The 13,662-nt window shown below is 44.8% G+C and overlaps 1 protein-coding gene across 2 annotated transcripts in view; it reads right to left on the reverse strand.

Moving 5' to 3' along the window:
* wdr62 (WD repeat domain 62) overlaps positions 1-13,662 on the reverse strand; it is a 62,259-nt gene that overhangs the window by 26,529 nt on the left and 22,068 nt on the right. For both annotated transcript variants that reach the window (XM_046316540.1, XM_046316539.1), the window contains exons 15-19: positions 10,295-10,416; positions 2,443-2,518; positions 2,222-2,333; positions 2,011-2,074; positions 1,793-1,918 (exon numbers count right to left, since the gene is read on the reverse strand). In XM_046316540.1, coding sequence (XP_046172496.1) covers positions 1,793-1,918; positions 2,011-2,074; positions 2,222-2,333; positions 2,443-2,518; positions 10,295-10,416 — 500 coding nt within the window. The remainder of the gene's footprint in view (positions 1-1,792; positions 1,919-2,010; positions 2,075-2,221; positions 2,334-2,442; positions 2,519-10,294; positions 10,417-13,662) is intronic.

The raw sequence follows: 13,662 nt of genomic DNA on the forward strand, positions 1-13,662 counted from the left end.
GTACCCCCTGTATATAGCCTCCACATTGACTCAGTTCCAAACGGTTCCAAACTGTATTCTCAGACAAATATATAAAAAACACAAGATGCAACCATTTCAAAGACGCTACTGAGTTATAGTTCATATAAAGGAAATCAGTTCATTAGGCCATAATCTATGGATTTCACAAAATGCTTCTGATGGTGACAGATACCCTAACAACAACAAAAAAGGTGTGGACCAGAACAGTCAGTCAGTATCTGGTGTGGACCAGAACAGTCAGTCAGTATCTGGTGTGGATCAGAACAGTCAGTCAGTATCTGGTGTGGACCAGAACAGTCAGTCAGTATCTGGTGTGGACCAGAACAGTCAGTCAGTATCTGGTGTGGACCAGAACAGTCAGTCAGTATCTGGTGCGGATCAGAACACCAGTCAGTATCTGGTGTGGATCAACACCAGTCAGTATCTGGTGCGGATCAACACCAGTCAGTATCTGGTGTGGATCAACACCAGTCAGTATCTGGTGTGGATCAACACCAGTCAGTATCTGGTGTGGATCAACACCAGTCAGTATCTGGTGTGGATCAACACCAGTCAGTATCTGGTGTGGATCAACACCAGTCAGTATCTGGTGTGGATCAACACCAGTCAGTATCCGGTGTGGATCAGAACAGTCAGTATCTGGTGTGGATCAGAGAACCAGTCAGTATCTGGTGTGGATCAGAGAACCAGTCAGTATCTGGTATGGATCAGAGAACCAGTCAGTATCTGGTGTGGATCAGAGAACCAGTCAGTATCTGGTGTGGATCAACACCAGTCAGTATCTGGTGTGGATCAGAGAACCAGTCAGTATCTGGTGTGGATCAGAGAACCAGTCAGTATCTGGTGTGGATCAGAACCAGTCAGTATCTGGTGTGGATCAGAACCAGTCAGTATCTGGTGTGGATCAGAACCAGTCAGTATCTGGTGTGACCACCATTTGCATCATGACACATCTCCTTCACATAGAGTTAATCAGGCTGTTGATTGTGGCCTGTGGAATGTTGTCCCACTCCTCTTCAACGGCTTTGCGAAGTTGCTGGATATTGGCAGGAACTGGAAACATTTCTGAGATCTTTTATTGTGTACATAGATACTTTTGTACCTGTTTCCTCCAGCATCTTCACAAGGTCCTTTGCTGTTCTGGGATTGATTTGCATTTTTCGTACCAAAGTACGTTCATCTCTAGGAGACAGAATAAGTCTCCTTCCTGAGTGGTATGACGGCTGCGTGGTCCCATGGTGTTTATACTTGTGTACTATTGTTTGTACAGATGAACGTGGTACCTTCAGGCGTTTGGAAATTGCTCCCAAGAATGAACAAGACTTGAGGTCTACAATTTTCTTTCTGATTTCTTTTGATTTTCCCATGATGTCAGAGGCACTGAGTTTGAAGGTAGGCCTTGAAATACAATCACAGGTACACCTCCAATTGACTCAAATTTTGCCAATTAGCCTATCAGAAGCTTCTAAAACCATGACATTACTTTCTGGAATTTTCCAAGCTGTTTAAAGACACAGTCAACTTAGTGTATGTAAACTTCTGACCCACTGGAATTGTGATACAGTGAATTATAAGTGAAATAATCTGTCTGGAAACAATTGTTGGAAAAAATACTTGTGTCATGCACAAAGTAGATGTTCTAACCGACTTGGCGAAACTACAGTTTGTTAATAAAACATTTGTGGAGTGGTTGAAAAACTAGTTTTAATGACTCCAACCTAAGTGTATGTAAACTTCTGACTTCAACTGTATTTCAGTTCAGTGTATATACCGGATAAGATGCTCCTTGGTCGGTGCATTGGCGGTAGTCGTCACTCCAGCTGTCCGTTTCCTCTCAGCCAGTCTCTTCCTCATAGAGTTAGTCATCTGGGAGTCCAGCCTCCACAGGAACACACAGCTAGACACAGAAAAACACCGAACACAACTCAAATTGACTGGATCTGGAAACAGCCCTAATATATATATAGTTTAGCTAAGAGGCATGTTTACCTGTCTCCAGATATGGTAATGAGGTGTCTGCAGTCCTGGCTGAACCTCATCCCAGTCACAATCTCTACGGAGTAGAAGAAGAAGAGGAGGAGACAGGCCACAGTCAGAGGGAGCAAATAGACGGGAGGAAGAGGAGCAAAGACACGGGAGGAAGAGGAGCAAAGAGATGGGAGGAAGAGGAGCAAAGAGATGGGAGGAAGAGTAGAGCTACCTGAGTGACCGAACAAGGTGGCCACACACTCTCCTGACTCATAGTCAAAGATACAGATGCTCTTATCAGAGCAGCTTGTTGCTAGGTAGATCCCAGCGGGGTCCATCTGAACCTAGTGGCACACAATGACAACAAACCATGGAATAAGAAACATTGACCTACACTAGAAAGCTAATAAGACAGGTTGTGCCGTTAAGTCAAATAGCGATGTCTCCGCTCACCTTCAGCAGTGTTCCGTCGTCACTTGTAGAACCTTTGAAACACTTCTTCATCTTGCCACTCTTCACGTTGTACACTCTACACAGGGGTCAGGGGTCACGATTAGGTACACTCTACACAGGGGTCAGGGGTCACGATTGGGTACACTCTACACGAGGGTCACGATCAGGCACACTACACGGGGGTCAGGCACACTCCACACGGGGGTCAGGCACACTCCACACGGGGGTCAGGCACACTCCACACGGGGGTCAGGCACACTCCACACAGGGGTCAGGCACACTTCACACAGGGGAGGACACGAAGGCATTAGACCAGAGGTCATCAACTAGATTCAGCTGTGGGCTAGTTAAATCAGTGTAGTTAAAGGGGAGTTTAAATAAGGATTTTTAAGCTTCGAGACAGAGGACATGGATTGTGTTTGTGTGCCAATCAGGTGGTGAATAGGCAAACCAAAAGATTTAAGTTCCTTTGAACGGGGTATGGTAGTAGGTGCCAGGCGCACCGGTTTGTGTTAAGAACTGCAACACTGCTGGGTTTTTCACGCGCAACAGTTTCCCATGTGTGTCAAATAAGGTCCACCACCCAAAGGACATCCAGTCAACTAGACAACTGTGGGGAGCATTGGAGTCAACATGGGCCAGCGTCCCTGTGGAATGCTTTAGACACCTTGTAGAGTCCCATGCCCCGACGAATTGAGGCTGTTCTGAGGGCAAAGAGGGGGATAGAAACTCAATGTTAGGAAGGTCTTCCTAATGTTTGGTACGTGTGTATATTGCTCTATTAAGCATGGGACCACTTTGGAACAGATTAAATTAAAATAACTTGGAGTGGATTTTCTGGTGTTTTGATTTGTCTTTCACAGGGCATTCAGAAAGTATTCAGACCCCTTGACTTTATCCACATTGTGTTACATTACAGCCTTATTCTAAAATGGATTCAATTGTTTTTTCCCCCTCATCAATCTACACACAATACCCCATAATGACATCACAATACCCCATAATGACATCACAATACCCCATAATGACATCACAATACCCCATAATGACATCACAATACCCCATAATGACATCACAATACCCCATAATGACATCACAATAACCCATAATGACAAAGCAAAAACCGTTTTAAAAAAATGAATGTTTTTGCTAATTTACATAAGTATTCAGACCCTTTACTCAGTACTTTGTTGAAGCACCTTTGGCAGTGATTACAGCCTTGAGTCTTCTTGGGTCTGACGCTACAAGCTTGGCACGCCTGTATTTGGGGAGTTTCTCCCATTCTTCTCTGCAGATCCTCTCAAGCTCTGTCAGGTTGGATGGGGAGTGTCGCTGCACAGCTATTTTCAGGTCTCTACTGCAGAAACTATTACACTCAACGGAACGACTTGATTAGTGTAGTGTCAACAACGCACCCACTGCCAGCTGGCCTACTTCAGCAGTACTGTATCATTTTAATCATTTTAGTCAATAAGATTCTTGCTACGTAGCTTAACTTTCTGAACATTCGAGACGTGTAGTCCACTTGTCATTCCAATCTCCTTTGCATTAGCGTAGCCTCTTCTGTAGCCTGTCAACTATGTGTCTGTTTATCCCTGTTCTCTCCTCTCTGCACAGACCATACAAACGCTCCTCACCGCGTGGCCGCGGCCACCCTACTCTGGTGGTCCCAGCGCGCACGACCCACGTGGAGTTCCAGGTCTCCGGTAGCCTCTGGAACTGCCAATCTGCGGTCAACAAGGCAGAGTTCATCTCAGCCTATGCCTCCCTCCAGTCCCTCGACTTCTTGGCACTGACGGAAACATGGATCACCACAGACAACACTGCTACTCCTACTGCTCTCTCTTCGTCCGCCCACGTGTTCTCGCACACCCCGAGAGCGTCTGGTCAGCGGGGTGGTGGCACCGGGATCCTCATCTCTCCCAAGTGGTCATTCTCTCTTTCTCCCCTTACCCATCTGTCTATCGCCTCCTTTGAATTCCATGCTGTCACAGTTACCAGCCCTTTCAAGCTTAACATCCTTATCATTTATCGCCCTCCAGGTTCCCTCGGAGAGTTCATCAATGAGCTTGATGCCTTGATAAGCTCCTTTCCTGAGGACGGCTCACCTCTCACAGTTCTGGGCGACTTTAACCTCCACACGTCTACCTTTGACTCTTTCCTCTCTGCCTCCTTCTTTCCACTCCTCTCCTCTTTTGACCTCACCCTCTCACCTTCCCCCTACTCACAAGGCAGGCAATACGCTCGACCTCATCTTTACTAGATGCTGTTCTTCCACTAACCTCATTGCAACTCCCCTCCAAGTCTCCGACCACTGCCTTGTATCCTTTTCCCTCTCGCTCTCATCCAACACCTCCCACACTGCCCCTACTCGGATGGTATCGCGCCGTCCCAACCTTCGCTCTCTCTCCCCCGCTACTCTCTCCTCTTCCATCCTATCATCTCTTCCCTCCGCTCAAACCTTCTCCCACCTATCTCCTGATTCTGCCTCCTCAACCCTCCTCTCCTCCCTCTCTGCATCCCTTGACTCTCTATGTCCCCTATCCTCCAGGCCGGCTCGGTCCTCCCCTCCCGCTCCGTGGCTCGATGACTCATTGCGAGCTCACAGAACAGGGCTCCGGGCAGCCGAGCGGAAATGGAGGAAAACTCGCCTCCCTGCGGACCTGGCATCCTTTCACTCCCTCCTCTCTACATTTTCCTCCTCTGTCTCTGCTGCTAAAGCCACTTTCTACCACGCTAAATTCCAAGCATCTGCCTCTAACCCTAGGAAGCTCTTTGCCACCTTCTCCTCCCTCCTGAATCCTCCGCCCCCCCCCTCCTCCCTCTCTGCAGATGACTTTGTCAACCATTTTGAAAAGAAGGTCGACGACATCCGATCCTCGTTTGCTAAGTCAAACGACACCGCTGGTTCTGCTCACACTGCCCTACCCTGTGCTCTGACCTCTTTCTCCCCTCTCTCTCCAGATGAAATCTCGCGTCTTGTGACGGCCGGCCGCCCAACAACCTGCCCGCTTGACCCTATCCCCTCCTCTCTTCTCCAGACCATTTCCGGAGACCTTCTCCCTTACCTCACCTCGCTCATCAACTCATCCCTGACCGCTGGCTACGTCCCTTCCGTCTTCAAGAGAGCGAGAGTTGCACCCCTTCTGAAAAAACCTACTCGATCCCTCCGATGTCAACAATTACAGACCAGTATCCCTTCTTTCTTTTCTCTCCAAAACTCTTGAACGTGCCGTCCTTGGCCAGCTCTCCCGCTATCTCTCTCTGAATGACCTTCTTGATCCAAATCAGTCAGGTTTCAAGACTAGTCATTCAACTGAGACTGCTCTCCTCTGTATCACGGCGGCGCTCCTCACTGCTAAAGCTAACTCTCTCTCCTCTGCTCTCATCCTTCTAGATCTATCGGCTGCCTTCGATACTGTGAACCATCAGATCCTCCTCTCCACCCTCTCCGAGTTGGGCATCTCCGGCGCGGCCCACGCTTGGATTGCGTCCTACCTGACAGGTCGCTCCTACCAGGTGGCGTGGCGAGAATCTGTCTCCTCACCACGCGCTCTCACCACTGGTGTCCCCCAGGGCTCTGTTCTTGGCCCTCTCCTATTCTCGCTATACACCAAGTCACTTGGCTCTGTCATAACCTCACATGGTCTCTCTTATCATTGCTATGCAGACGACACACAATTAATCTTCTCCTTTCCCCCTTCTGATGACCAGGTGGCGAATCGCATCTCTGCATGTCTGGCAGACATATCAGTGTGGATGACGGATCACCACCTCAAGCTGAACCTCGGCAAGACGGAGCTGCTCTTCCTCCCGGGGAAGGACTGCCCGTTCCATGATCTCGCCATCACGGTTGACAACTCCATTGTGTCCTCCTCCCAGAGCGCCAAGAACCTTGGCGTGATCCTGGACAACACCCTGTCGTTCTCAACCAACATCAAGGCGGTGGCCCGTTCCTGTAGGTTCATGCTCTACAACATCCGCAGAGTACGACCCTGCCTCACACAGGAAGCGGCGCAGGTCCTAATCCAGGCACTTGTCATCTCCCGTCTGGATTACTGCAACTCGCTGTTGGCTGGGCTCCCTGCCTGTACCATTAAACCCCTTCAACTCATCCAGAACGCCGCAGCCCGTCTGGTGTTCAACCTTCCCAAGTTCTCTCACGTCACCCCGCTCCTCCGTTCTCTCCACTGGCTTCCAGTTGAAGCTCGCATCCGCTACAAGACCATGGTGCTTGCCTACGGAGCTGTGAGGGGAACGGCACCTCAGTACCTCCAGGCTCGGATCAGGCCCTACACCCAAACAAGGGCACTGCGTTCACCCACCTCTGGCCTGCTCGCCTCCCTACCACTGAGGAAGTACAGCTCCCGCTCAGCCCAGTCAAAACTGTTCGCTGCCCTGGCCCCCCAATGGTGGAACAAACTCCCTCACGACGCCAGGACAGCGGAGTCAATCACCACCTTCCGGAGACACCTGAAACCCCACCTCTTTAAGGAATACCTAGGATAGGATAAGTAATCCCTCTCACCCCACCCCCCCCCCCTAAGTTTTAGATGCACTATTGTTAAGTGACTGTCCCACTGGATGTCATAAGGTGAATGCACCAATTTGTAAGTCGCTCTGGATAAGAGCGTCTGCTAAATGACTTAAATGTAAATGTTAAATGTACAGAGATGTTAGATCAGGTTCAAGTCCGGGCAACTCAAGGACATTCAGAGACTTGTCCCGAAGCCACTCCTGCATCGTCTTGGCTGTGTGCTTAGGGTCAATGTCCTTTTGGCAAACTCCAAGCGAGCCGTCATGTGCCTTTGACCATCGGGGTCTTGGCTACCTCCCCTGACTAAAGCCCTTCTCCCCTGATTTCTCAGTTTGGTCGGGCGGCCAGCTCTCGGACGAGTCTTGGTGGTTCCAAACTTCTTCCATTTAAGAATGATGGAGGACACTGTGTTCTTGGGGACCTTCAATGCTGCAGAAATGTTTTGGTACCCTTCCCCAGATCTGTGCCTCGACACAATCCTGTCTCGGAGCTCTACAGACAATTCCTTCAACCTCATGGCTCGGGTTTTTCTCTGAAATGCACTGCCAACTGTGGGACCTTATATAGACAGGTGTGCGCCTTTCCAAATAATGTCCAATCATTTGAATTTACCACAGGTGGACTCCAATCAAGTTGTAGAAACATCTCAAGGATGATCAATAGAAACAGGATGCACCTGAGCTCAATTTCAAGTTTCAGAGAAGGGTCTGGATACTTATGTAAATACGTTCTGTTGTTTTATATTTTATTGGTAATTGAAGTGCGCTTTCAAATGCATAGTCAACAGAAGGCAGTCTTCATCACACAGTCTTCATCAGCACACCACTATGCTATGAGCTGGAGGCCTTTTCAAAGCATATAGCTACTTAATTTGGTTTGACACATGAAGGCTTCACTACATATTATGAGGTATGTTTTACCTTGCTTCAAAATAGCCTAGACAAAATCCAACCATTTCCGTGGAGACAATTATTTTATACAGACGTCCATATACCATTGAAACCAGTAGTCTATTGTTTTATAAAGACGTCCATATACCATTGAAACCAGTAGTCTATTGTTTTATAATGACATATACCATATACCATAGCAAAGAGCATCAGGCCTATAGCCCATCTTATTGGCTCTAGCAGAGAGCATCAGCCCTATAGCCCATCTTATTGGCTCTAGCAAAGAGCATCAGGCCTATAGCCCATCTTATTGGCTCTAGCAGAGAGCATCAGGCCTATAGCCCATCTTATTGGCTCTAGCAGAGAGCATCAGGCCTATAGCCCATCTTATTGGCTCTAGCAGAGAGCATCAGGCCTATAGCCCATCTTATTGGCTCTAGCAGAGAGCATCAGGCCTATAGCCCATCTTATTGGCTCTAGCAGAGAGCATCAGGCCTATAGCCCATCTTATTGGCTCTAGCAGAGAGCATCAGGCCTATAGCCCATCTTATTGGCTCTAGCAGAGAGCATCAGGCCTATAGCCCATCTTATTGGCTCTAGCAGAGAGCATCAGGCCTATAGCCCATCTTATTGGCTCTAGCAGAGAGCATCAGGCCTATAGCCCATCTTATTGGCTCTAGCAGAGAGCATCAGGCCTATAGCCCATCTTATTGGCTCTAGCAGAGAGCATCAGGCCTATAGCCCATCTTATTGGCTCTAGCAGAGAGCATCAGGCCTATAGCCCATCTTATTGGCTCTAGCAGAGAGCATCAGGCCTATAGCCCATCTTATTGGCTCTAGCAGTGAGCATCAGGCCTATAGCCCATCTTATTGGCTCTAGCAGAGAGCATCAGGCCTATAGCCCATCTTATTGGCTCTAGCAGAGAGCATCAGCCCTATAGCCCATCTTATTGGCTCTAGCAGAGAGCATCAGGCCTATAGCACATCTTATTGGCTCTAGCAGAGAGCATCAGGCCTATAGCCCATCTTATTGGCTCTAGCAGAGAGCATCACCCCAGTGAGTAGTACTGGCCCTATTCACTATTGTTGTGGGACTTAAGTTAGTTTTTGGACAATAATTTCCTTCTCCAGTTGAGATGGACGTCATATTATATTTGTGTCTCTCCTCATTGGTCTATTATATGGACAACATCAGTGTCTCTCCTTCTCATTGGTCTATTATACAGACAACATGCTAGTGTCTCTCCTTCTCATTGGTCTATTATATGGACAACATCAGTGTCTCTCCTTCTCATTGGTCTATTATACAGACAACATGATAGTGTCTCTCCTTCTTATTGGTCTATTATACAGACAACATGCTAGTGTCTCTCCTTCTCATTGGTCTATTATACAGACAACATGATAGTGTCTCTCCTTCTCATTGGTCTATTATACAGACAACATGATAGTGTCTCTCCTTCTCATTGGTCTATTATACAGACAACATGATAGTGTCTCTCCTTCTCATTGGTCTATTATACAGACAACATGATAGTGTCTCTCCTTCTCATTGGTCTATTATACAGACAACATGATAGTGTCTCTCCTTCTCATTGGTCTATTATACAGACATGATAGTGTCTCTCCTTCTTATTGGTCTATTATACAGACAACATGATAGTGTCTCTCCTTCTCATTGGTCTATTATACAGACAACATCAGTGTCTCTCCTTCTCATTGGTCTATTATACAGACAACATGATAGTGTCTCTCCTCCTCATTGGTCTATTATACAGACAACATGATAGTGTCTCTCCTCCTCATTGGTCTATTATACAGACAACATGATAGTGTCTCTCCTTCTCATTGGTCTATTATACATGTTCTGCGTAAGATGAATTACCACAATGTAAAAAGGTGATTTCTGTCATTCTGAGCCCCTAATCAGGTTACACACCCAATGCATGTTGGGAAAAACATCAGGTACATTTATAAAATGTTCTGGTCCTGACAGGCTATGGCGGTGTGTGTGTACCTGATATTCCGGTCCTGACAGGCGATGGCGGTGTGTGTACCTGATATTCCGGTCCTGACAGGCGATGGCTGTGTGTGTACCTGATATTCCGGTCCTGACAGGCGATGGCTGTGGGTGTACCTGATATTCCGGTCCTGACAGGCGATGGCGGTGTGTGTGTACCTGATATTCCGGTCCTGACAGGCGATGGCGGTGTGTGTGTACCTGATATTCCGGTCCTGACAGGCGATGGCGGTGTGTGTACCTGATATTCCGGTCCTGACAGGCGATGGCGGTGTGTGTGTACCTGATATTCCGGTCCTAACAGGCGATGGCGGTGTGTGTGTACCTGATATTCCGGTCCTGACAGGCGATGGCGGTGTGTGTACCTGATATTCCGGTCCTGACAGGCGATGGCGGTGTGTGTACCTGATATTCCGGTCCTGACAGGCGATGGCGGTGTGTGTGTGTGTAGCGTCCAGGTCCATGTCATACAGAGTGGTCTTCTCTACTACGTGGTGACTACGGGCAAAGTTCAGACCCTCCGAAGACTGGAAGGAGGGAGGAAGACAGAGCGAGAGAGAGAGAGAGACAGACAGACAGACAGACAGACAGACACAGACAGACAGACAGAGGGAGGGAGACAGACAGAGAGGGAGGGAGACAGACAGAGAGGGAGGGAGACAGACAGAGAGGGAGGGAGACAGACAGAGAGGGAGGGAGACAGACAGAGAGGGAGGGAGACAGACAGAGAGGGAGGGAGACAGACAGAGAGGGAGGGAGACAGACAGACGGAGGGAGACAGACAGACAGAGAGGGAGGGAGACAGACAGAGAGGGAGGGAGACAGACAGACGGAGGGAGACAGACAGACAGAGAGGGAGGGAGACAGACAGAGGGAGGGAGACAGACAGAGGGAGGGAGACAGACAGAGGGAGGGAGACAGACAGAGGGAGGGAGACAGAGGGAGGTGGGTTAATGCTGCAATTCAAACTTGAATGCATTTTAATTTGTCCATTCAGACTATATATTATATAGAGAGAGGGGTATATGACCATTCAGACTATATATTATATAGAGAGAGGGGTATATGTCCATTCAGACTATATATTATATAGAGAGAGGGGTATATGTCCATTCAGACTATATATTATATAGAGAGAGGGGTATATGACCATTCAGACTATATATTATATAGAGAGAGGGGTATATGTCCATTCAGACTATATATTATATAGAGAGAGGGGTATATGACCATTCAGACTATATATTATATAGAGAGAGGGTATATGTCCATTCAGACTATATATTATATAGAGAGAGGGGTATATGTCCATTCAGACTATATATTATATAGAGAGAGGGGATATATGACCATTCAGACTATATATTATATAGAGAGAGGGGTATATGACCATTCAGACTATATATTATATAGAGAGAGGGGTATATGTCCATTCAGACTATATATTATATAGAGAGAGGGGTATATGACCATTCAGACTATATATTATATAGAGAGAGGGGTATATGACCATTCAGACTATATATATATATATATATTTATTATATAGAGGGTAGAAGGGTAAATAGAGGATATATATATTATATATATATATTTATTATATAGAGGGTAGAAGGGTAAATAGAGGATATATATATTATATATATATATTTATTATATAGAGGGTAGAAGGGTAAATAGAGGATATATATATTATATATATATATTTATTATATAGAGGGTAGAAGGGTAAATAGAGGATATATATATTATATATATATATTTATTATATAGAGGGTAGAAGGGTAAATAGAGGATATATATATTATATATATATATTTATTATATAGAGGGTAGAAGGGTAAATAGAGGATATATATATTATATAGAGGGTAGAAGAGAAGGGTAAATAGAGGATATACACTGCTCAATTTTTTTTTGATTTTGAGTGTGACTCCAAGTCCAGACCTCCATGGGTTGATAAACTTGATTTCCATTGATAATTTGTGTGATTTAGTTGTCAGCACATTCAACTATGTCAAGAAAAAAGTATTTAATAAGAATATTTCATTCATTCAGATCTAGGATGTGTTATTTTAGTGTTCCCTTTACTTTTTTTGAGCAGTTTATTATATAGAGAGGGTAGAGGGTATATTATATAGAGGGTAGAGGGTATATTATATAGAGAGGGTAGAGGGTAAATAGAGAGGATATATATTATATAGAGGGTAGATTATATAGAGGGTAGAGGGTAGATTATATAGAGGGTAGAGTATATTATATAGAGGGTAGAGGGTAAATATTATATAGAGAGGGTAGAGGGTAAATAGAGAGGATATATATTATATAGAGGGTAGATTATATAGAGGGTAAATATTATATAGAGGGTAGAGTGTATATTATATAGAGGGTAAATATTATATAGAGGGTAAATATTATATAGAGGGTAGAGGGTAAATATTATATAGAGGGCAGAGAGTAAATATTATATAGAGGGTAAATATTATATAGAGGGTAGAGGGTAAATATTATATAGAGGGTAGAGGGTAAATATTATATAGAGGGCAGAGAGTAAATATTATATAGAGGGTAGAGGGTAAATATTATATAGAGGGTAGAGGGTATATTATATAGAGGGTGTTATATAGAGGGTATGTTATATAGCGGGTAGAGGGTATATTATATAGAGGGTAGAGGGTATATTATATAGAGGGTAGAGGATATATTATATAGAGGGCAGAGGGTAAATATTATATAGAGGGTAGAGGGTATATTATATAGAGGGTAGAGGGTATATTATATAGAGGGTAGAGGGTATATTATATAGAGGGTAGAGGATATATTATATAGAGGGTAGAGGATATATTATATAGAGGATATATATTATATAGAGAAGGTAGAGGATATATATTATATAGAGGGTAGAGGATATATATTATATAGAGAGGGTAGAGGGTAAATAGAGAGGATATATATAATATAGAGAGGGTAGAGGGTATGTTATATAGAGGGTATATTATATAGAGGGTAGAGGATATATATTATAGAGAGGGTAGATTATATAGACAGGGTAGAGGGTATATTTTATATAGAGAGGGTAGAGGGTATATTTTATATAGAGAGGGTAGAGGGTATATTTTATATAGAGAGGGTAGAGGGTATATTTTATATAGAGAGGGTAGAGGGTATATTTTATATAGAGAGGGTAGAGGGTATATATTATATAGAGAGGGTAGAGGATATATATTATATAGAGGGTAGAGGATATATATTATATAGAGGGTAGAGGGTATATATTATATAGAGGGTAGAGGGTATATGTTATATAGAGAGGGTAGAGGGTATATATTATATAGAGAGGGTATATTATATAGAGAGGGTAGAGGGTATATTATATAGAGAGGGTAGAGGGTATATTATATAGAGAGGGTATATTATATAGAGAGGGTAGAGGGTATATTATATAGAGAGGGTAGAGGGTATATTATATAGACAGGGTAGAGGGTATATTATATAGACAGGGTAGAGGGTATATTATATAGAGAGGGTAGAGGGTATATTATATAGAGAGGGTAGAGGGTATATTATATAGAGAGGGTAGAGGGTATATTATATAGAGAGGGTAGAGGGTATATTATATAGAGGGTATATTATATATAGAGGGTAGATTATATAGAGAGGGTAGATTATATAGAGAGGGTAGATTATATAGAGAGGGTAGAGGGTAAATAGAGAGGATATATATTATATAGAGGGTAGATTATATAGAGGGTAGAGTATATTATATAGAGGGT

The sequence above is a fragment of the Oncorhynchus gorbuscha genome, linkage group LG19 (genome assembly GCF_021184085.1).
Source record: "Oncorhynchus gorbuscha isolate QuinsamMale2020 ecotype Even-year linkage group LG19, OgorEven_v1.0, whole genome shotgun sequence".
Classification (NCBI taxonomy): domain Eukaryota; kingdom Metazoa; phylum Chordata; class Actinopteri; order Salmoniformes; family Salmonidae; genus Oncorhynchus; species Oncorhynchus gorbuscha.